The sequence below is a fragment of the Motacilla alba genome, chromosome 6, assembly GCF_015832195.1.
Source record: "Motacilla alba alba isolate MOTALB_02 chromosome 6, Motacilla_alba_V1.0_pri, whole genome shotgun sequence".
Lineage (NCBI taxonomy): Eukaryota > Metazoa > Chordata > Aves > Passeriformes > Motacillidae > Motacilla > Motacilla alba.
Genome location: NC_052021.1, coordinates 2,405,305 through 2,429,167, shown reverse-complemented (window position 1 = coordinate 2,429,167; position 23,863 = coordinate 2,405,305). Strand labels below are relative to the sequence as shown.

The 23,863-nt window shown below is 54.1% G+C and overlaps 1 protein-coding gene across 2 annotated transcripts; it reads left to right on the top strand.

Annotated features, from left to right (window-relative positions):
• The first annotated feature begins 6,495 nt into the window (after positions 1 to 6,495).
• On the top strand, positions 6,496 to 14,791 carry SLC29A3 (solute carrier family 29 member 3). 2 transcript variants are annotated; one of them, XM_038141483.1, is made up of 6 exons: positions 6,496 to 6,569; positions 7,480 to 7,740; positions 10,559 to 10,641; positions 11,299 to 11,525; positions 12,419 to 12,581; positions 13,125 to 14,791. In XM_038141483.1, exons 2-6 carry the CDS (start codon positions 7,492 to 7,494, stop codon positions 13,792 to 13,794), a joined length of 1,392 nt encoding a protein of 463 aa, XP_037997411.1. In that variant the 5' UTR covers positions 6,496 to 6,569; positions 7,480 to 7,491; the 3' UTR covers positions 13,795 to 14,791. The 2 variants fall into 2 exon arrangements, with proteins under 2 accessions (XP_037997411.1, XP_037997412.1); XM_038141484.1 differs by lacking the exon at positions 6,496 to 6,569 and adding an exon at positions 6,591 to 7,200.
• Positions 14,792 to 23,863: the final 9,072 nt, after the last annotated feature.

Below are 23,863 nucleotides of genomic sequence, written 5' to 3'. Positions count from 1 at the left end.
GAGAAAAATCCTGGGCAGAGGGATTTTTGCAGAAAATATGACTGCCACATCCCTCCAACCTGCTTGGGGCTCCACTGCCACAGGCATGCCAGCAGGAGGGGGTTGCTGTCGGGGTCCCTGCTGGAAGTGAGCTGGAGATTGATTGATGGTTTGTTTTGGGTGCTTCCAAGGCGGGAGATGAGGGCTACAGCTGTGCCTCGTGGGCTAAGCCACACTCAGCAGCTCATTGCCATCCCTGAGGGATATCCTACAGAAAGCAATGCCCCTTCCAGGATTGGAGGGACAATTTGGGAGGGGGGAATGGAGCATGGAGCTGCAGCTGCAAGTGGGGCATCCCTGTCCTCCAGCATCCCACTTGGCTTCCCCTGCGCCTGAGGATTCCTGCTGTTTTCCCATCTGAGATGGACCATGAAGTTACCCCTGGGTGGTGACAGGAGACTCTGACAAGTGGAAGCTCAGCTCAGGTCACCCCACAGCCCAGCCAGGCTGCTGCCCAGAGAAGAGTAAAGATGGGATTTTGGATATGATTAAGATTTCACTTCATGACTTTTGCCCAGATTCTGAGATGACGTGGTATTCGCGGGGGTCCCCAGGATGAAGGAGGAATTGAGAATCTGACTCCATGTTTTTAGAAGGCTAATTTATTATTATATTATATTATGTTATATTATATTATATTAATTATATTTATTATATTATATTTATTATATTATATTAAATAAATGTTATATTAAAACTATACTAAAGAATAGAGAAAGGATACAGACAGAGGGTTTCATAAGAATGATAATGAAATCTCGTGACTCCTCTCCAGAGCCTGACACAGCTGGACAGTGATTGGTCATTAAGTCAAAACAATTCTCATGTTGGATAAACAATCTCCAACCACATTCCAAAGCAGCAAAACACAGGAGAAGCTGAGGCTTCTCAGCTTCCCAGGAGAAAATCCTGGGCAAGAGGATTTTTCTAGAAAGTATAACAGTGACAGTGACATATCTGGTCAAAACATTACCTGTTTGAGGTTGCATCAAATAAAAATTAGTCCATGACATGCCTACAGTTCACAGGTTGCATGTTTCATATTCATGGCATCATAAACATTTTCATTTTTGTGCTAGAACCAATACAGGATTTGAACCGATGTCTGCATTTCAAGTAGTTCCATGCATTAAAACAAATAGAAAAAATGTGCAAAGTAGCTATCCAGACTGGCTGGAGAGAGAACTTTTGTCTTGATAAAGTCTCGGCAAGGGAAGGAAGCCGGAAGGGTTTGCAGGGAGGTTCCAGGAGCCCACTGTCCCTGCCTGGGCCGCTCACCTCATCCAGCTCACCGAGACCAGTTGTCACCAGGAGATGGCAACATTGTCCAAGCTCTGGGCAGGAGTGGGAATTCTGCAACCAGTGAGGAAAAATGGGGATGAAATTGCTGCCCTGCCACCACAGTGATCATAACACAGCCATACGAGTATGCCCAGCCTTCCCAGATGGGCTTTCCAGCCAGGACAGGATGCTGGGGCAGATGCCTTCTCAGGAGGGAGAACCTTTTCACAGTCCCAGAATGGTTTGCTTTGGAAGGGATGCTACAGACAGTCTTGTTCCACCCCCTGTCATGGAACATCAGACCAGGTTGGTCCAACCTGGCCTGGAACACTTCCAGAGATGGTGCAGCCACAGCTTCTCTGGGCAACCTGTGCCAGGGCCTCACCTTCCTTTAGAGTGAAGAATTTCTTCCAAATATCCCATATAAACCTGCCCTCTCATCAGCTTAAAGCCATTCCCAATTGTGCCTTTCCCTACATCTGAATTCCTTTAACGTCCACCTCCCACGCTGCTTTCTCTGGGCCCTTTTTGCACCAAACTGTCTTTCCAAGGGCCCACATCCATGGGTAACTTGGACCAGTTGGTGCCCAATTCCACCTTTTCTTCTCTTGTTGAAAAACCCAGCGGTTTTGGGTTTTTTTGCTGACTCTCCTTAGAATACAGCTACCCCAAATCCCTGCAGTGGCACACTAAACTCGGGCTCAGAACCAGCAGCTGTCCCATGAAGGTTTATTCTGCAGCAGAGCAGCACAGGGGTGTCCCTAAAGCTGTCCCCAGCCCCTGTGGGGGGCTGTGCTGTGGCACAGGGGCTCTAGAGTGTGGCTAATGTTGTGGTGGCTCTGTCCCCCCTGCCAGGCTGTCACTGTCCCCTGTGCTGGTGTGATAGGAGGTGTAAGAATGTGCTACAAAACTCTCCTTTGTCCCCTTAAAAAGGAAAAAAAGCCCAGAAGTTTCTCTCCTCAATTAGGTGAAAAGACACCTCCTAGGACCTGGGGGATTTCACCTCAAGGATAGCCAACTGGACAGGAGCCAAAAAGTCCAGCCTGAGCAATTCACTAGAAGAAGAAGAGAACAAAGAAACTAATGGCTTTTGTGAGGTGCTTTACCAGGGGCAAGAACCTCTTGCACCTGGCTTGGTTTTTCTCTGTGAAGAGTTTTGTTATTTTGCCTTTTATTAAAACCTTTTTGTTTCCAGCACTACCACAGGAGCCATCCTGCTGATTTTATGCCTTCTAAGGCAGCTGAGCTATCTTGGGTGTGAAATAGATCTCCAAGAGCTTATGAAACCTGGCTCGAGGGGACCCCTGCTTCAGGGAGGATCATGTCCAGCAGTGGGTTTTTTGACATGATAGATGGCAGCAGGTCAGAAATATCAGCGCAGTCCCTCAGGGCTGCCCAGTTACTGACTCAGAGAGGCTGTGCCATCTCCTCAGGTGCTTTGCCAGCCCGGCATGCCAATGTGGATGAAAATCCCAAGGAGAAACCTCTGAGGAGTGTGAAAAAAGCTTATTTTATGATTGGCTTTCCGCAAACATTAAAATGAATATGATATGTGTTACATTAGAAAGTTATGCTGTATTAATTGTCTTAAGTAGCGTGTTAAATATAGTTTTAGGTTATAACATAATGTTAAAATAGAAACTATGTATGTAAGATATTTTTTTAAAGAAAGGACTCGCGCCAGACAGCAGCCCCAGGACACCTCAATCTTTCAGAGAAAGAGAATTTATTGCTCCATTATCAGAAGAAACGAACTTCTTCCCGCCTCGCTCAGCCCTGCAGACGCCGTCAGGATTCAGAGGAAGAAGCTGACACTGCCCAGACAGAATCCTTGGTTTGAATGGGATTGATGCATCATGGATGAGGTGTATGAATATGCAGCAGGCTGTTGCTTGTAAGGGTTAATCCTCTGTTAACGTGGGTCCTTTTTCAGGCTTATTTTGCCCAGAAAGAGGCACCCGGACTGTCAGTAACTCTTTGTTCTTATTGTCTTGTATTGCCCTAAATCCTAATTGTCCAAATTTTTATTACTCAAATTATACTACTATTTTTATAACCATTTAATTACTATTCAACTTTTAAAATTTAAAAAACAAGTGATTGGCGTTTTTCACCGGGGGAACCTATGAGGAGGAACCCACGTGCTCCTCTCAAGCATTTCCATTCCAGCACATCACCTGTGGGCTGGCTTCGTGCTGCTGCTTGTTTTGCTCACAAAAGAGGGAAAAAAACCCCTGGAGTTGGGTTTGTTGTGACATCTGTGTGGCCAAGGCCATCTGACCTGCTCTGCCTCAAGGCTCAGAGGCTGGAGATGGGTGGTGGCTACTGGGAGGCATCTGGGATGTTTCCCCCATAGGTGAAAAAAAATCCTGACTGGACCATTTTGGGGCTTTCTGCAAAAATTAAAAAGGAAAAAAACGAGTGGATTTTGCTTTAATGAAAGGTTGGATGCGTGGGCATGTCTGAGGAGCCAGACACGGCTTTGGGGAAAGAAACAGGGAAAAAAGAGGTAATGATGGTTTCCTTCACAGTCACACCACGCCCTCAAGGTGAGTGTCAAAGTGGAGTTTGGGGGGAGTCGAGGACTTTGCAGTGGAATTTGTGCTGATGGGGAAGCACGGGGAGTAAAGGAGGAGCTCGTGTCCCATCCTGCAGAAGATGCTGCCCATTCCCCACCTTCCCATCTTCAGGAGGTGATGTTTTGGTGACTTCTGACAAAAATCAAACCCAGGCTAAGGCTTCTGTGATTAACACTGCTTTTCATGGAATCGTGGAATGATTTGGGTTAGAAGGAGTGGCCTTTAGGATCATCTTGTTGCTTCCCTGTGCCAGGGGCAGGGACACCTTCCAGGGTGCTCAGAGGCCCATCCAGCTTGGGTTTGGACACTTCCAGGAATGGAGCAACCACAGCTTCTCTGGACAACCTGTGCCAGAGCCTCTGCACCCTCCCAGGGAACAATTCCTTCCCATAATCCCATCCATCCCTGCCCTCTGGCTGTGGGAAGCCATTCCCTGTGTCCTGTCCCTCCATCCCTTGTCCCAAGTCCTTCTCCAGCTCTCCTGGAGGCCCTTTAGGCCCTGGAAGGGCTCTGAGCTCTCCTGGAGCCTCTTTAGGCCCTGGCAGGGCTCTGAGCTCTCCTGGAGCCTCTTTAGGCCCTGGCAGGGCTCTCAGCTCTCCCTTTGGGCCCTGGCAGGGCTCTGAGCTCTCTCTTTAGGCACGGGAAGGGCTCTGAGCTCTCCCTTTAGGCACGGGAAGGGCTCTGAGCTCTCCTGGAGCCCCTTTAGGTCCTGGAAGGGCTCTGAGCTCTCCCTTTAGGTCCTGGAAGGGCTCTGAGCTCTCCCTTTAGGCCCTGGCAGGGCTCTGAGCTCTCCCTTTAGGCCCTGGCAAGGCTCTGAGCTCTCTCTTTAGGTCCTGGCAGGGCTCTGAGCTCTCTCTTTAGGTCCTGGCAGGGCTCTGAGCTCTCCCTTTAGGCCCTGGCAGGGCTCTGAGCTCTCCCTTTAGGCCCGGGAAGGGCTCTGAGCTCTCCTGGAGCCTCTTTAGGCCATGGAAGGGCTCTGAGCTCTCTCTTTAGGCCATGGAAGGGCTCTGAGCTCTCCCTTTAGGCCCTGGCAGGGCTCTGAGCTCTCCCTTTAGGTCCTGGCAGGGCTCTGAGCTCTCCCTTTAGGTCCTGGCAGGGCTCTGAGCTCTCTCTTTAGGTCCTGGCAGGGCTCTGAGCTCTCCCTTTAGGCCCTGGCAGGGCTCTGAGCTCTCCCTTTAGGTCCTGGCAGGGCTCTGAGCTCTCCCTTTAGGCCCGGGAAGGGCTCTGAGCTCTCCCTTTAGGCCCGGGCAGGGCTCTGAGCTCTCCCTTTAGGCCCGGGAAGGGCTCTGAGCTCTCCCTTTAGGCCCTGGCAGGGCTCTGAGCTCTCCCTTTAGGTCCTGGAAGGGCTCTGAGCTCTCCCTTTAGGCCCTGGCAGGGCTCTGAGCTCTCTCTTTAGGTCCTGGCAGGGCTCTGAGCTCTCCCTTTAGGCCCGGGAAGGGCTCTGAGCTCTCCCTTTAGGCCCTGGCAGGGCTCTGAGCTCTCCCTTTAGGCCCTGGCAGGGCTCTGAGCTCTCTCTTTAGGCCCTGGAAGGGCTCTGAGCTCTCCCTTTAGGCACGGGAAGGGCTCTGAGCTCTCCCTTTAGGCCCGGGAAGGGCTCTGAGCTCTCCCTTTAGGCCCGGGAAGGGCTCTGAGCTCTCCCTTTAGGCCCGGGAAGGGCTCTGAGCTCTCCCTTTAGGCCCTGGCAGGGCTCTGAGCTCTCTCTTTAGGCCCGGGAAGGGCTCTGAGCTCTCCCTTTAGGTCCTGGAAGGGCTCTGAGCTCTCTCTTTAGGCCCTGGAAGGGCTCTGAGCTCTCCCTTTAGGCCCTGGAAGGGCTCTGAGCTCTCTCTTTAGGCCCTGGCAGGGCTCTGAGCTCTCTCTTTAGGCCCGGGAAGGGCTCTGAGCTCTCCCTTTAGGCCCGGGAAGGGCTCTGAGCTCTCCCTTTAGGCCCGGGAAGGGCTCTGAGCTCTCCCTTTAGGTCCTGGCAGGGCTCTGAGCTCTCCCTTTAGGTCCTGGCAGGGCTCTGAGCTCTCTCTTTAGGCCCGGGAAGGGCTCTGAGCTCTCCTGGAGCTTTCCCTTCTCCAGCTGACCCCCCCAGCTCTCCCAGCCTGGCTCCACACAGGGCATGCCCAGCCCTGGAGCAGCTCCGGGCTCCTCTGGAGCTCATTCCCGTGCCGGGGATGCCACACGGGACACGGGTGAGACCCCACCGGAGCCGGGCAGAATTTGGGACAGAGGGCGTGGCCAACACAGAGGGAGCGTGACCAATATAAACCACGGGGGGCGTGGTCAATCCTGACAGGGGCGTGACCAAGGCAGATGGAGTCAGGGTCCATTGTGATGGGCGTGACCAAGCTGGGTGGGGGCGTGGTCAAATCTGACAGGGGCGTGACCAAAACAGGTAGAGGCGTGGTCAATCCTGATGGGGGCGTGTCCAAGGCAGGTGAAGGCGTGGTTAATGGTGATAGGCATAACCAATACGGATGGGGCATGGTCAATCCTGATGGGGGCGTGACCAAGGCAGGTAGAGGCGTGGTCAATGGTGATGGGCGTAACCAAAACACATAGGGGCGTGGCCAATCCCTGTGAGGGCGTGTCTCTGCGGCGGGTGGGCGTGGCCTCCCCGTGAAAGGCGGGGCGGGGCGGGCCGGCAGCCCTGAGGCGGCGGTGGCGGCCGGGCCGGGCGGGATCCCCGTGAGTGCTGCGCTGCCGGGCCGAGCGGGGACGCGTGGCTAGAGCGGGAGGCTGCAGGGAGGAAGGGAGGGGCTCTCCTTTCTGCCGAAATTCCCCGTTCGTTTGCAAAACCCGCGGTTTCCGGCATTTCCGCCCCTCCCGCGCTCTGCCCGGCCCGGGCGGGCTCTGAGGGGCGCGGTGGGTGCCGCTGCCCCGGTGGCGTTCGTGCGCCCGCTGGTGATGCCGTGTGCCTGTGTGAGTCACTCGGCACGGCCGGCTGGCGTCGCGCTGGGCCGGAGCCGCTCCGCCCGGCCCGGCTGCTGCTGGAGGAGTTTACGAGCGGTTTCCGAAAGGCCGGCGGGGTTACTGCGGCTTTGCGCCGTGCTCTGCAGGGCCCCAGTTGGTCTGGCAGCTGTTGGGTGTTTTCTGGAGCGTGGCATGAGCTAAGCGAGATTTCTTACTCCTGCACGTCCAAGGGGACGGGTTAATCATTAATTGTGGGCGGAAATGTGGGTGGTATCTGCCGAGTCTCGGTCCCTTTCCCCATGCCTCCCCATCCCCGGCTCGCTGCTCCAGCGTTTGGCTGCCGAGGCCCTGGCACAGGGTGCCCAGAGGAGCTCTGGCTGCCCCTGGACCCCTGGAAGTGTCCAAGGTTGAGTTGGACAGGGCTTGGAGCAGCCTGGGATAGTGGAAGGTGTCCCTGCCCATGGACAGGGGGGTTGGAATGACTCCTTAAGTGTCCCTGGACAGGACTTGGAGCCACCTGGGCTAGTGGCCCTGCCCATGGCAGGGGGGTTGCCGGGAGAGGGGCTTGGAGGTCCCTTCCAAGCCAAACCACTCCGTGATTCCGTGATTTGCTGGGGCCAAAGGGAGATGGAGGCACAGCTTGTGAGCAGCCCTGGTGTGACAATGTCCTTGTTGTTTTTCCCAGCGGGCCAGCACGATGCTCCCGGCAGCCGGCAGCTCTCCCCCGGACCAGGAGCCCCTGCTGGAGGATGCCGTGGGGAGCGGGTACAGCCGGCACAAGCCAAGGGACCGCTGGCATGGCGCCTACCTTATATTTTTCCTCCTGGGCATCGGGTCCCTCCTGCCCTGGAATTTCTTCATCACGGCCAAACACTACTGGAGGTACAAGCTGCAGAACTGCTCGGATGAGCCAGGCCCGGCGGGGCAGGCGGCCTCAGACCTGCGGGTGAGTGCTGCTTTGGAGGTGGAAAAGATAACCTGCTCTCCTTCCTAACAGGCTCATTTTCCCCCTCCACTTCCCCACAGGGTAAGTGAACATCTGCTAGGGTCTCCCCTGCTGCAAACCAGAGGGGAAGGTTTATTTGGTATTTATGTACAAAGAGTTGTACAGGGAAGATGCTTCAAATCATTCTGTGCTCTGCCTTTTACCTGTATTTGGACTGCTAAGTGTTGAGGTGAATCTAAAAAAATAGGGCTTAACCTTTCATAGGGCAATTTCTACAGCGCACGTTGTCTTTGTGGTGGCCTTTTTTGTGTCCTTCACAATCTGGCAGGTGTGCCATGAGTATCTCCTTGCAGTGATCAACATCTGGCTTGGCATATGGAGCAAGGAGCTTGTCACGGGGTGATGGATGAGGCAGCCTTGGGGTGGCAGGTTAATGGCCCCTTTCTGTCCCCAGAAAGGCTGCTTTCCCTTGCTCCTCCTGCCACAGCAGCATTATTTCCCTGTGCCTCCCTGACTAAGCCGTGGGTTTGTTTCTTTGTGGCTTTGTGGAAAAAGTTTGGAGCGATGAGGCTGCGTCACATCCTCCTCTCGCGGCAGAGCTTGTTCAGGTGGTTTGGGCGCTTTTTGTTTTTATATAAACACAGGGCCACGTGCGATGCCCGTGCTTCACCTGCAGTTTCTCACTCCAGTACACCCACAGCTCTTTTAATTTTCATAGTTGTTAAGTGTCAGCTGCTTTTTTGATGGGGAGGAAGGGAAGTGCTTATAGCAGGATGCTACAGGTGTGCTGCTGTAAAGCAAGAAACTGAATTAAACTGAGGTGCCCAAGCTCCTGCACTGCCTGCAGACCAAAATTATCTGTGTCTGTGCCTGTGAGGGCGCTCAGAGAGGGGTGAAAGGTGCTTTGTCACCACATGGCATGGCGTTCCCTCGTATTCCCTGCATCCCACATGTTCCTCACTGCCTCTACATCATGCTGATCCTCTTGAGAAAAGCTGGGTTTAAGCAAAGTGTGTTAAAGCGGGTGTTTGCTTGCACAGCTGTGCTCCTGGCTGGATCAGCCATTTCTTGGCTGAAAAGGTGTTGCTGCTCTTCCTGCGTGGCCGTGGAGCGATGCCTTTTCCTCTCTCCAAGGAAAAGCTGGGTGGCAGTCAAGTGTGATCAGCATCAAACCAGTCAGCCCAGTTTGTGCCCTGCTGCTGCAGCAGGAGGGTTTACCTGCACGCAGAGCTGGGCTCTGGAAGGATGCACCTCTGACTGACAGCCACCTCCTGGCTCCAGCCTTTTCTGCTCCTAATTTCATGCCCCATGCTCAGCAACACTCCAGCACCTTCAGCCACGCTCACAGACTGGGGTTCCTTTTCCAGCTGGGCAGGAGCAGAATAGAAACTCCTTAGCAAAAGCATCTTGTGTTGGTTCGCCACCACAATGCTTTGTTCTGGTTTGGGGCTTTCTAAGGCACGGTGGCAGCATGTTTGAATTTAATGTGGGGTTAAAACCTCCCATTATGTGCCTCAGCTCCGTGGCTGAGGGATGACACCTTCCCCCGTCAGACCTGGGTGCGGGAGGAAGATGTCAGGTTTGCTCTGCGGCTTATTTTAAGGGCTCAGCAGAAAGGGAGAAGACCTAGGTATGTCCTGCAGTGCCAAAAATGAAAGCGTATCTGTGAAGGGTAGGAAAACCCAAGGAGGGAGAAGAGTTGCCATTGGAGATGGATTAAAACCTAGCAAGCAGGAGAGAGGAGCAGGGAACCTGATCTTTTCCACTGGTCCAGGCTTGGATTAAATTTGCCACCCACCATTCTGCTGTTGCATTAAAAATGTGGTGCAGGGGCTCTTAAGTATTTGCCCAATTCTCTCCTCGCTGCTGGTGTGAGCCCATTTGCTGGGGATGAATGAATATTTCCCTGGGATGTGCTTTGAGTACGCGTCTGCTTGGTGCAAAGCATTAGAAAGTCATTTTTCCTCCCCAGAAGCAGAAGCAAATTAACTTTTTAAGCAAGTTTACTGAGTATCCCCAGGATGGTTGGGAGGTTTGTTATAGGTAGGTGGGTAAATAAGCTGCAGTTTTAGCAGCCAGCTTTGTGTTTTGCTTTGTCTTTTCTCCTGATTCATCATGGGGCCACAGAGCTTTGAACCTCCCGCTTGGCTGAGCTGATGCCATAAGCACAGGCATTTAAGTCTCTGCCTATCTGGACCCTCTAGGAGTGATTATTAGATTTCCTGTTGCTTCCAGTGAAGCTCCTGATAGGGAAGAGGAGATGAACGTGATTGTAAACTGATTAAAAATGATGCAAAGCCGTAAAAAATAATGAACTGTGCAGAGAAAACCTGCCAAGTGCCTTCTCCTGCTTGGATGTGATGAGACCCCCATCCCTGTAACTGGATAAGTGCAGAAAATGAAAACCTGTTGTGATAGGGGTGGACATGTAGGTCATCCTCCTCTTTGTGTGCATCATCCTACCTGCTGGCTGAAATTCCTGCAGCAAAAAAATGGGAATAAGCCCCTCGAGGGGATGGGAGAGGGAGCAGACTCACTTTGATGGTGCCCAGCACCATGGCAGCTATTTCTTTCACTGTTTATTTTTTTCCTTCTGTATTTATGTCCCTGATTTCCTGAAATGGCCCAGGGCTATGGGAGGGCAAATCCCAGAATTCCCATTGCCCTGAGCAATTTGCAACATGAGCTACAACACAGCAAGGTGGACACCTACACCATAACTCCCTGTTGTGTCATATTCAAGACCTGAAATTCATTTCTTGGTTCCCCCTACAACGCTTTTTACTTTGTTTTGGGTTTGTTTATGTTTTCCTGGCAGGACTATTTTGAGAGTTACATCTCCATTGCCTCCACCATACCCTCAGTGCTGTGCCTGATTGGAAACTTCTTGCTTGTCAACAAGTAAGTGTCGCTCTGATCCCAAGGGCCCAGCCACATTTCTCCCTGGCTTTGCTGCTGTCTTCTTTCCAGCTTCCCAGCTCAGGTGGAGACCATGGGGCATCCCGAGCTCAGCCTCCCTGTGCAGCCAAAATTCCCCTCCTTGCCCCTGCCCGAGTTGCAGCCAGCTGAGATGAAGTGGGGGAAGCACCTCGCTCCAAAAGTGCCTGCAGTTGGTTTGAGTAAATAAATTCCTAATGAATCCCTTGGTTAATTGCTTGGAAACAGTCTTCCCTCTCAAAAATACCTTTATTGTCATCAGGGGACTGGTCAACACAAGCCAGGCTGCTCATCCAACACCTTGCCCTGGCCTTACCAGCCCTTGAATTGGGATAAGAAGTGGACCAGCTGCACCCTGTTGCAAGCTTGGCTCATATCTCAAACAGCCTCCTGCCTTCATTTGTACCCTTCCTTATCCCACATCAAACTCCTGCGTGCTTGCAGGCGTGGGTTTGCATGGCTAATCTCCAGATTCCAGCTCCCTGCCTCGCTGCTTCCTCATCTCCTCCCAGCTCTCTTTGTTTTCTTTGCCCCTTCTGCCAGCGCGGGAGTTGCCCTCCCATGTTTAACCTTCACGTTGTGGTTTGAAGCACAGGAGTGACTTCTCCCCCTTGTGCCCAGGGTCGCTGCCAGTGTGCGGATCCTGTCGTCCCTCTTTGTCATGCTGGCTGTGTTCCTGGTGATCACAGTGCTGGTGAAGGTGGACACCTCCACCTGGACCACGCCTTTCTTCACCCTCACCGTGGGCTGCGTGGCCGTGGTCAGCAGTGCCTCCACCGTCTTCTCCAGCAGCATCTTCGGCCTCAGCAGCTGCTTCCCCATGAGGAACCTGCAGGCTCTGCTCTCAGGTTGGCTGATCCCGCTGGGATCGTGCTCTTGGACTTTCCCTGCTCGGCTCTGCGGTTTTTTCTCCGGGGGTTTTGTCATGTGGGGGTTTGTTTTAGAAGCTTAACTTTGCCCTGATGATAAAGGGAAGTTGCCGAAGGAGAAACTTGCTCGGTCACATGAGCTTTGGTTTCTGTAAACAGCCATAAACTGACCCTGGAGTGTTGCTGGGTGCAGGGAGAAAGGGAGGGAAGGAGATGACATCCCCCTGCCCTGCCATTTCCAGCAGAGGGATCTGCAGCTTTGCCTTGTCTGCTCCTTTCTGATCAGCATTTCCATGAGTGATGAGGGGCAGGCTGGGAGCCGTGAGTGATGAGCTCCCTGGAGCATTGATAACATTATAAATGTGCTGTGGAATGCTTGACAAACCAAGAGGAGAAGGGAGGGGAAAAATCAGGATGGTGAAATTTTTCCTGGGGCCAAGACAGGAGTGTTTTTAATGAGTTTATCTCCGAGAAGGAAAGCACCACATCCCTGAGATGGCATTCCTGCCTCTGGTGCCTTGAATTCCCATCTGGGGGAGTGCAGAAGAGACGTTGATTATGTGTGCTGGTGGAAAGCCAAGTTTAGGCTTTGGAAAAGGTTTGGACTCTGGAAAAGGGCTGGGGACCTGCAAGCCCTGAGCCCTGTGTGCTGTGCTGTGTTGGAAGGGGCTGCAGGATGGCACCTGGGCTGTGGTGCATCCCCACAAGGGCCTGAGCTGTGGAGATGGAGAGGAGGTTGTTTGTGCAGCTGCACCCTGAGCCGGCTGTGGGGCAGTGCTCCCTGGGCACCTGTGCATGTCAGAAGAGGAGCTTGTGGGTTTCCCCTCTTGTTCTCTACCCCTCACTGTGCCCACCTCTGTTGCCACACGCAGGCCAGGCCATGGGTGGCACCATCAGCGCCGTGGCCTCTGTGATAGACCTGGCAGCGGCGGCCGATGTCACCGACAGCGCCCTGGCCTATTTCCTGACCGCCGACATCTTCATCGTCATCTGCATCATGGTGTACCTGCTCCTGCCCAGGCTGGAGTACTCCAGGTGTGTGCCAGCCTGCCGGGGCATCCCACAGAGGGCTTGCCGTGGGATTGCTGGGGGATCCATGGGACACTCGTCCTGCTGGTCCCTGCCCTGTCACCGCCGCCAGCCGTGCTTCCCCTTTCACCGAAACCACAGGCTGAAACTGAGCTTCAGCTGAGTGCTGAGTTTCTGCCGAGCCTTCCCAGGGCCCCCAATGCTGCCTCTCCCAAAATGTGTGGAGTCAGCAGAGAGCCCTCACCCGGAGGCAGCCAGCCAGGAGTGTCCTCATATCCTGTCTGCCACTTGGATGTGTGTGACCTGTTGGTCTGGTTGGTGCTTGTAGTCCCCAGAGCCCCCGAGGGCCTGCATGCAGGAGGGTCCCCTCTGTGAACACTGAGGGTCCAGAGAGGGGGTGGTGGGTGTGCAAGGGTCACCTCTCTGTAGGAGGTGGGTGTGGTGCAGTTGCTGGGTCCAGCAGGCATACCTGTGTCTCCAGCTTCTCTCCTGCCCTCTCTCCAAGTTTCAGTTGCATTCCCCCATGCTTCCCTCTGTCTCTTTCTCCAGGTATTACCTGAGCAGCCAGAAGGAGAGCCCCTCTCTGGTCGCCGTGCCCCCCGACAGCTCTGTGGAGGACGAGGCAGAGCCAGGAGGCACCGTGAGCTCCTCCTTCCTCACAAGAAGTGCTGGCATCCCCCCACTCCGCCCCATCCTGCAGAAGACTGCCCTCCTCGGCTTCTGCCTCTTCTACGTCTTCTTCATCTCCATCATCATCTTCCCTTCCCTCTCCTCCAACATCGAGTCTGTCAGCAAATCCTCGGGAAGCCCGTGGAGCACCAAGTACTTCACACCACTCACCTGTTTCCTCCTGTACAACTTTGCTGACTGGTGTGGGAGGCAGGTCACCGCCTGGATCCAGGTGCCTGGCCCCAAGAGCAAACTGCTGCCTGCCCTTGTCCTCCTCAGAACCATCTTCCTCCCTCTCTTCATCCTCAGCAACTACCAGCCCCGGGCTCACATCCGGACCGTGGTATTCAACAGGGACATCTACCCCGTGGTGTTCACGGCGCTGCTGGGGCTCAGCAACGGCTACCTGGGCACGCTGGTCATGGTCTACGGCCCCAAAATCGTGCCCAAAGAGCTGGCTGAGGCAGCAGGGGTGGTGATGTCGTTTTACCTCGGGCTGGGCCTGGCTCTGGGGTCTGCCGGTGCTGTTTTCGTGGTGCACCTCGTGTAGAGGGGGCAGCTGCAGGAGGAGGATGCCCTCGTTTTGTGGTGCTGCTGTTGGGTATTCAGGGTTTGGGGTTTTTTTTCCCAAAAAAGTCAGGTAGCCTGTGGTTTTGTGGCAGCCTGCCTGTCTGGGCAGGGAGGGTAGCTGCATCCAGGGGGGATGCAGAGGGAAAGTCTCCCTTCTGGGAAGGGGCATCCCCTGTGCTTGGGGAGGTTCTGCCAGACATTGTCACTCCCCAGTTTAATGGAGCAGGGACCAAAACAGCCTCATCCTCCCCAGGGAGCTCAGGGAAGCACCAGGGACACAGGGACACCATCCCTTACCCATGTGCCAGTTGTTTTAAGCTGAGCCCAGGGCTTTTGGGGGCACCTTGGGTTTTGCTGCTGCACTGTTACGAGTTCAGCCCTTCAGGGGTCGGGTGGTCTTAGGGAGGGTTCACCCCTCACTGAGCTGTGATGGTGGTGTTGAACTAAAAGGGATTTGAGCCCTGGAGCACCTTCTCCCCACTTAGGGAACAAGTAGCAGCTGCCCCAGGGATTGGGGCACAGTTTTGCACAGATTTCATACAATCATTGCACAGAAAAAAAATTATATATATATATAAGGGAAAATGCTCCGCTTGGAATTTTGCTTGCTTTAATTTTTCCACATGAAATTGAACTGAGGGATCATCTACCTCCTAGCATGGTGCCACCAGTGTTGGGGACTATTCCCTGGCCAAGCTGAGAGGAGCATTTTCCCTGCTGTGACTGTGGGTAACCCCCAAGGCAAGTGAAGTGCTGAGCAGGCCTAACCTGAGGTTTTTAGGGTGTCTTCAGTGCATGTTCATAAAGCTCTGTGAAAGCCAGGGAGGGGTAGGAGAGAGGCCCTGGTGTGAGGTTCACAGCAGAAATCTGAATGGTTAATTCATGTAGACAGGCACCATATGGCCTCCAGATGTTTTCAGAGGGGTGAGCTACTGTGACACCCAAAAATATGGCCCACCCAAAGACAACTGGCTTTTAAACTCCCATATGCCAGCACAGCCTGCGCTAAATCCGATTATTGTATTTATTTTCTCAAATGGGCTGGATTTATGGTCTAGAAGAGGTGAGCTGATCAGCAAGGGTGTAAAGGCAGAGCTTGGCCGTGCAGTGACGCCTCAGAGATGCTGTCCGTGGAAATTGGTTCCTTTAAGGCTGGGTTAGGAGCAGATGCTCCATTCCTGGCAAGCTCTCTCAGCACCTCCTGCTTGCCCACGGAGTGGTGGAGCTGCTGGCTGTGGGGAGAACAGCAGGATGCATGCTGGTCACTGCCCCAGGGTGCCGTGTGGGTGTGCTGGACGCTGGGTTTTTAGGTAAATCCTTCCCTAAAGCAGTGTTTGGTTTGGGCCCCTCGGCAATGCGCGCACACGGAGTTTTGCTTGATGGCTGATTTTTATTTCAACGTAAAATCCGGACACAAGTGGAAAATGTGTGGGGTGTGCAGTAGTGAGGAGCAGCCTTGTGGAATGTGTGGGCTCTTCATCCTGTCCCTTTGGTGGGTTTGGAGCCCCTTGGCCTCCAGCACTTGGCCGGGGACTGCCTTGAAAGGTGTGGAGGCTGAGGGTCGGGGTGCTGGGAGCCCCTCCTGGGGGTCAGTGCTCCCATCCCCTCCCCGGTGCTGGAATAGTGCAGCAGTTGGTCAAAAAGCCCAACCTAGCCTGGTGTTGGCAACCCAAAATTCCCTTTGTGGCCTTCAGTGGGCTCGTCTTCAACCTCTGCATTTCCACCCCAGTCCCAGGAATGATGAGATTTGGCTTGGTTTTCTTACTGCTTTGCATCTCTGCTCCTCCTCTCCTTGTTACAGACCAAATTCCTCTGGAGGGAGAGCCTAATTAGCTGGTACTGTTGCTAATAAAGAGAATTCCTGATCCTGTGCAACTGCTGGTGTCTGGAATGATTTCTCTTGGAGGCGCACCGATGCCTGCAGTCTCAGCTTGCATTTTTCCTTCTGGTCATCCTTCTCTCCCAGCTTGGATTGCAGACTCAGAGAAATCCCTGGCAAGGGCTGGGTGAAGGAGCCCTGAGATCACTGCTTGGAGAGCTTGTCCAGTGGAACATCCCCAGATGACATGCAGGTAGGTGTGGAGAGCATTCCTGTGGCAGCAAAAAGGGGATTTATCCTTTGGTTTTGGTGGCACGCAGCTAAGGAAGGTTAATAAGTGAGGAGAAAAATCAATGCAGATGCAAATCGGGTGAGAACCAGGTCTGGGCATAAAGCAGGGAATGCTGGTGGGAATGCCATGATCTGGGGGTGGATGCTGCCAGGCCTCTGAGCCATGAGCTGTGGGTGATCCCCTGCAAAAAGGGGAGGGATAATTGATAGGGAATTGCAGAGAGCAGCAGGGAGGTAATCACAGTGCCTGGGAGAAGCCACATCTGCTGCTCAGCGTGGGCCGTGCCAAGGAGCTCGAGGTAAGGAAACGTGGCATGAGGAGGGAGATGGGCTGCTGGGTCTGGGATGAAATAAAAGGGCAGCTGCATCTTGTGTCTGGGTGGGTTGGGTTGGTGTCTCTGCCCGTGGCAGCAGGGGTTTGGAGCTAGGTGATCATCACAGTCCCTTGCAAGCCAAACTTATTCCGTGATCCTGGCATAAATGCATCTTTGACAAGAAGAGCAGCCGTGGACCCAGTTCCAAGGCCTGGAATGATGCTCTAGCCAGGAGGAGCACTGCAGGGATCCAAACCTACTTCCTGACATGTAGCTGGGAGCTTAACACTGCCTTCCAGTTCTCCAAGAGCTTCAGGAGAGGGAGCTGCTCCCCGGAGCTGGGGTTCCTCAGTTCCAGAGGGAGACCCTGGCTGTGGCAGGGCTGGAGCCGAGCTGGGTCCACATGTCTTCCTCACCTGCCTAAAAATGCACTCCCAGACTTTGTGATCACCACCATCCCCTCAGCTGTCGCTGTAGGACACAAAATAAAATGATGTGGACACTGGAACTTTTAAGGTAAAAAGAAGGGAAATTTAATTTTTTATTTCAACATTTATAGATTTTCAAAAATGACAGTAGATTGGAGGATAACAGTGCTACTTCTCCAATAATGCTAGACAAACCAACAGTTCATCTAATTTTTCTTCTTCCAAAAAAGAATGTAAAACAATAATTATTTACAAAAACGTGCATAAGAAAAATTGTTACAAGAATGTAAACATCAGAAAACTTAAAAAAAACTTTAAAGAACAAAGCAATACTCGGCCAGCAGGGCTGTTTTCCCATCTCCCAGCCCAGGAGGGTGGGAAGGACCACGTGCTTTCCACAGGGAAACATCCCCCTCTCTCACCTGTGGGTGTGAAACGAGCCATGCGGGCATTGCAGAATTCCTGAGGGAGAGCCCAGGATGTGAAACTGGGTCCACAAATCCCTGTGTGGTGCCCAGAGCTGCTGGCACCGTGACCTGGGCATTGGAGAGCCCCGGGCCTGGCAGCCCAGCACAGAGGGGACGCTGTGCCTGCCCCACGATGCCTTTTCCAGCAGCCTTTGGACTTCAATCCAACCGGCCAAGGGGGAAAGGGAGCTGGGAGCTGCCAAAGCAGCAGCAGCAAAGGCAGCAGGGTGCGAGGGAGGAGGAAGGGATGAAAGGGCACAAAGTGGAGGAGATGCATCTGCTGCAGCTTCTGCTCAAAGGAGACCAACTGAGCCTACGCCTGACCTGGCTTTGTCCCCCCTCGGCTCCGTGGTGCCAGCTCCAGCTCCCTGCTGCAGAGCTGGACCAGGTTAAGTGTTGGCACTGGGGGCTTTGAAACAAACAAATGTGCTGGAGGAGGAAAGGCGGCTTTTGTTATGCAGCTCTAGCTTTTGTTATGTGAGCTGTGTCACATCAGTTGCAAGTGCCTTTCTCCAAAGCCTTGCCCGGGCTGTCCTCCCTCAGTGGAGTGCCCCCTCTCCATCTGTGGCACCAGCCTTTGCTGGCAGTGCTGTGACCCCTGGGAGGTGGGAAGCACCCCTGAAACCACCTCAGCAGCACCTTGGGAGTGGCCAAAGAGCAGCAGGAACACGACGGTGTTCCATCTTTAAGGCCCCATCCCACCCAGACCATTCTGGGCTTCCATGAAACGCAAGTGGCCGCTGGGGGCTTGGGAAGGGCCAGCAGCCTCAGCAGATGAGCTGAGCTGATCCTGCCCCTCCACGGGTGCCCCAGAGGAAAAACACAAACCCCGGCTTTGAAACCTTGCCAGCCAGCTGCAGGCTTGCCCGGCTGCTGTTCTCCTTCTCCGTGTTTTATGGAGTAATTTGTACTATATTTACACAGCAGTGATAAACAGTTTTTAAAATGGAAGCAAAGAAAACGCTGCTGGATGAATTGTCACAAAAAAGCCCTGTTTGCCATTCCAGCAGGGGGAAAAAAAAAGGGATAAAAATCACCATCCTAGGGACATGCTGTTCATCAGATCTGGGTATTTTTTCCCTTGATTTGTGTGCCTAATGCGAGCAGAAGAAGTCGCAGATGCATGCTGAATTCTGCAGGGAACATATGCATGCATTTAAATCATTTACAGCATTTACTGGTGCAATTGTAAAGCACATTATTTTTCTGCATTTGTAATTAGGCTCCAAACAGATGGTGAAGGACTGTAGCTCCTGATTAGACAGCCTTGTGCTCTGTTGGACGGCGCTGCGAGAACAAACTGAGATGAGAAACTTTTCCTCCTCATTTATCACGCCGGGGCGGGGGAGTGCAGGAGCTGGGGCTGCCTGAGTTGAGGATTCCTGGAGCAGGCTGGGCAGAGCTGTGCCAGCCATCCCTCTGCCATCCCCCTGCTGATGGATGGGGCACCCGGACCCCTTTCCCAGCTCCTCTTCATCCCGGATTTTGTGACCCTGCCTGGCTGCACAGCTCGGGACAGCCGGCAGGGCGGGATGGAGCTGCTGTGACAAATGCCTCGGGAGTGAGGCAGGAGCTGGGAGGTGAGAAGGGTTTTTACAGCAGGAGTGGCTCTGTCAGAGCAGTGATCCCACCTGCCTGGCTGGGGGAGAGAGAGAGCTTTCCTACTCTCGTGGGGGCAACCTTGAGCCTTCAACAGCACCACGGGCTCTGCACTGGTTCCTCCTGACGCCTCTGGGCTTGGCTTTTGTGTTTTTCACATTCTGTGCTGTTTTAGTGTGTGGGTCTGGGCTTCATATGAGGGGATGGTGAGCTCTCTGCACAGAGCAGGGAGACAAAACAATTCCTGCTCCAGCTGGGGACCAAGGACAAATGATCCAAATCTCAGGCCCAAGAGCCTCAACAACGTGGGCTGAAGAGAGTAAAACAAGGATGGGACTGCATGGGCTGGAGCTGGAACTGGACAATGAACTCCAAGATGCAAATGGAGCAGAACTTATAATAAAAGTGAGAGACCCTGTGACTGGTTGTGCACTTTGTGACCATTTTGGCTCATCTTGGGTGCAGCCCTGGCTGGGCTCTTGTGCTGCCCAATGTGGATCCACTGAGGAGATCCTTTTAATAAATCCCTGCTTTATTCTTTAACTCTGTCTAGTCTGTTCTAGGCCAGCCTTCACCAGGCATCACCAGCACTTGCCCTCCTTCCAGCAGCCCAGGAGTCCCCCTTGCTACTGTCACCCCTGTCTCCCACTCACACAGGGGACAATTTATCTGGTGTCATTTGCCCTTCTTCCTGCAGCTTCTTATTTTCTTGACTTGCTTCCTTAATTTACAAAGGTCAAAATGGGTTAAATGAAAACCGTCTGATCAAAATGGGTTCAAGGAGAGGCAACTGAAGAGCAGAGCAAGGCAGAAGAGGAGCACGGTGTCAGGGTGAGCAGCACAGGAGCCCCCCAGGATTCCCTTGCCCAAAGTTCCTTTGTGTCCCCTTTGCTGGTCCCCCCCAGGCTGTGGAGAGGGCTGGTCACCTTCTATTGTGTTTTTATCTTGCATTCCACTGAGTTAGCAGCGAGGTTCAACACAGGTTTAAGCCCAGGGCTGGCCAGCAGGCAGCTCATCTCCCACCTGGCACAGCCCTCCGGTGTTCCCTGACCCCAAACAGGGACCAAGCAGCTCGACGGGCACGCTGCAGGGAAGGTGGCCCGGCCGAGGGTATGGGGACACGGGACACGGGCAAGGCTGTGCTGTGACTTCTCTGTGCCTGTTCATGGATTCTCCGTGCCTGTAGATGGCACCTTTTCCTCTGCTGAGGAAGAAAGAATAAACCTAAGGAGGGGAGGGAAAGATCCCAAGTAGGGCTCAGAGCTCGGAGGGGAGAGGTGCTTCAGGTGTGTGGCACGAAGCGACTCAGGGCAGTCCCACAGGTGTCCCCTCTCACTGTCCCTGTTGATCCAGATCACCTGGATCACCACTGAACCCTCTCCAAGTTTATAGGAAATCACAAGGGCTGAGTGAAAAGCGCTTCCAGCTGCACAGGGAGTTGCTCCAAAGGGGTTTTTTACCCCCATTAACCCGTCGTGGCTCTAACAAGCCCAGCCTGGGGGCTGCAGGGTGCTCTTGGTGTCCCTAAGAGGGGACAGGTCCTTCTGGTCCCACCTGGGGCTGCACAGGGGGACAATTCTGCAAGCAGGCTGCTTTGGGCTCTGCAGAGTGCAGGGCTCCAGCCAGGTACTGCAAGGCTTTTTGGGGCTTACCAAAAACCACCTTGATCCTTCTTGCCATGTGGTTTTACCACAGGAATGCCTGGCCCGGGGTAGCTGCCCTGGACCCAGCTGGAAGATCCCTGAAGAATCCCCCCCCAGAATTAGGTCTGTGCTGAAAAGGTGAGCCCAGCTTCTGCCCCTCCTGGTGTCTCCACAAGATCACCTTACAGAGATGCAATTTGAAACCCAGTACTTGTGTATTTATAAAGAAAAAAAAACCAAACAGAACAAAACCAGCTCCTCTCTCAGTGCTTTTCTTCTTCAGAGAGAGAATTCCAGCAATCCCTTAAATTTGCTTGGCTTTCTCACCAGCCTCCTTCGCTCAGAAACTCCTGAACAAACAGCGTGATCCTAATATTGGCCCTAAAATTCTGTGTGAAATGGACCTGGAAATTAATTTCACACCGGAAAAGCCAGCTCACTGTCAGCCACAGCACAGGTGGCTGAAAAGAACACTCCAAGATGGCTCTACAAATTAATTCTGTGACTTGGATGAGAGGCTGGCAGGTGGGGAGCTGCCACCATCCCAACCCACACTGCACCGTGGGCTGCTGGGAAGCTGTGGGAGAGGGAGGATGCCACCATTCCCCTGGGGCTTTGTGGTCTGGGGGGACAAAATCACCCGAAAAAGTGGGAGCAGGGGGCATGGGCTGCTTTTTCCTGAGCACAAAAACAGCCCTGCTCTTTTACACAGGTCTTATTTAATGGGGAAAAAAAAAAAAAAAGAAAAAAGGATGGTAGATTGGGAAAGCACTTCCAGGGACCCTTGTGGGAGACTCCTGGGGAAAAGGAGGTGTGAAGAAATGACTGATGGCACAACATTTCATGGGCTGGTTGTCCATGCAGACCCTGGAGGCCGTGGCAGAACGTGGTCCGTGGCAAGCAGAGCTATTCAGTGCCTTAGCAGGGCAGGATTCTGCACCTATCTGTGTTCTACCTGCTGTCCATGTGATATTTCATCTGTTTAGAGCCAAATGGTGATCCCAGCTCTCACAGGCAGAGGAGTGAGCCACCGTGGGGAGAGCTGGATGCGGGAATGTTCCGTGGCTGGGTGGAAAATGAGAGGGGGAGAAGCCCTGCAGTACAATTTCAAGGTTGAGTGAGTGGTGCCAGGAGGCTGTGAAAGGCTCTGCTGAGCTGCTCTGTGCTCACAGGCAGGATGGAGAAGGGAGGTCACGGGATCTGCCTCCAAAAAAATCAGGTTTCCCTGTAATGAGTCTGTGGAGAAAGGCTGGGATGGCAGGGAGGTTATTCCAGCCCTGCAGCTCCCTGCTTGGGGACTGCTGTTAATTTTGATCCTAGTAGCAACCGGGAGCATCTCCCTGCTCACAAAGCATCACTTTCTTCTAGTGCCTTTTTTTCCCAGCTCTCAGCCTGTGGAAAGGCACATCTCCCATGGGCTGGGTCTCAGAGCACCATGGGTTTCTCCAGCCAGGAGCTGGGGAACATCAGCTCAGTGAGCTGCTCTGAGGTCCAGCCTGCACACAGAGACTGCTGTCCCTGCCTGATTTAAACCAGCCCTGACAGGGAGGTGCAGATCATGAGACGCTGAATTCCTGTGTGTTTTGTGAACCGAGGCACTGAAATCCCCCCAGCCCTCCCTCTCCCCCTCGTGGGAAAGGCTGCAGCCTGTATTCCATCAGGAGAGGGACTGGGAGCCCAGGCCAGGAGGAACTCAGCCTTGTTAGAGCTGGCTTATTTAAAGCATCCTCAAACCAGTCAGGATGTGAGCAGAAATCCATGGTGTGAAGCCAAGGCACGGGAACCTGGCAGAGGAGAGGTGTGCCCCTGTTGAAATAAAAATCCTGACCTGAATTTATCAGCAGAGGCCTTAAGTGAGACATCACCTGGGCAAAGTCACAGCAGCTACAGGCACCCGGGGCCTGAGACGTGTCTGCACCTGTGGTTTTGCTTTGGTTCCTCCCCATTTTTGGCATTTCTTCCCCTCCTTAGCTCCCTGGCTTTGTGGACGTGGCTGGGGTGAGCGCCCGCTGCTGTGTGAGGATGAAGAGGGCAAGGAAGGGGTGAAGACCCCAGGAGACAGAAACCCCCCACCCCTGCTCTGAGCCCAGCAGGGTGCTCAGAGCCCCCGCCAGGTAACACCTGCACCCTTTGCACTCCCGGTGACCCCAAGGGCTGTGCCAGGCCAATTCCTGGAGGAACCTCACCCAGCCCAGGTGTGATGGGAGGAAATTGTCTGCCAGCACCTTAATCAGCTGCAGAGGGCTCATTGCATTCGGCTGGTTGCCAGGGACTTTGGGTTTTAGCCCCAAAGCAGCTGCAGGTGTGCCCAGGGCTGGCTCTGGGCTGCCAAGCGCCTGCAGCTGGGCCAGCTTTGGTGGGGGAATGCCCCAGCCCAGGGAGGACCAGGAGCAGACCTGTGCCCAATTCCAGCCAATCAGCCCCGGAGCTGTGCTAATGGCATCATTAGAAGAAGCTGCTCAATCGAGGTAAAGGCTTAATCACCCCCTCCTGCTGCTGCAGGGGCATTTCCCTACTGGTGCTCCAGGAGGTGAGTGGAGGGGAAGGGTCCTTGCACCCCTGGAAGTGCTGGAGGCCGGGCTGGATGGGGCTTGGAGCACCCTGGTCCTGTGGAAGGTGTCCCTGGCCATGGCAGGGGGGTGGAACGAAGTGATTCTTGATGTCCCATCCAACCCAGACCGTCCTGGGATTCTGTGATTCCCAAGCAAGGCTCCAGAGTGGGCTTCAACAGCATAAATTGTGCTTATTTCTCATTTTAATCAAAACTGGTCGTGATGGGGTGGCACAGCTCCCACGGACCCAAAGCCCTGCCCCTTCCTGGGATGCAGGAGTGCAGAGTCACCCCCTGGGTGAGAGGGTCGGTGTCACCGCAGGCAGCTTTTTGCGGCTCTGTCGCTTCCGAGGCGGCAGAAAGGGGGTGAAGCGGAGGCATTTGGCCATTTTGCCAAAAGCTGCTCGCGGGGCGGTCTGGAGGCAGGAATGTCCTGCCATGCTCAGGGGGGCACAGGAGGGCTGGGTGGGGATGGCGCCTCGGCAGCACGGCAGGTACAGCCCCGCGCCCAGCGAGGCTCCGGGGGAGCAGCAGCAGGGCAGGAACGTCCGTCCGTCCATCCGTCCGTCCCTCCCTCTCTCCGTGCGGCTCTCCGGGCACGCCGTGCCGGATCGCTTTCCCCCCGCTCATCCATGATTTATTTACGTGCTCCGAGCCCTGCCAGCTGCTCCCGCGCACAGGTCAGAGAAACAAAATATTAGCAACAAAAAAAGAAAAGGGAAAAGGAGAGAATGGAACGCGCCGAGGCGGAGTCAAACTTTGGGTACCCAGCGCCCGCTCGGGCTGAAGTTGGGTTCGAGCAGGCGGCTGCGGTCTGCGGGGGGAGCCCGGCTTTTGGGGGGCCAGCCGGGGATTTGGGGTGGCTGGGAGTCCCCAGGGAGGGGTCGGGAGGGGGGGGGGGGAGGAGCCGGCGCTGAAATCCCGGGTACCTGGACGA

Excerpts from the sequence above, each read along its gene's own strand:
- SLC29A3 (XM_038141483.1), top strand. The coding sequence starts at position 7,492 with ATGCTCCCGGCAGCCGGCAGCTCTCCCCCGGACCAGGAGCCCCTGCTG. Across the intron at positions 10,642-11,298 it reads AACTTCTTGCTTGTCAACAA|GGTCGCTGCCAGTGTGCGGA; the intron begins GTAAGTGTCGCT and ends CCTTGTGCCCAG. Across the intron at positions 11,526-12,418 it reads CCTGCAGGCTCTGCTCTCAG|GCCAGGCCATGGGTGGCACC; the intron begins GTTGGCTGATCC and ends TGCCACACGCAG.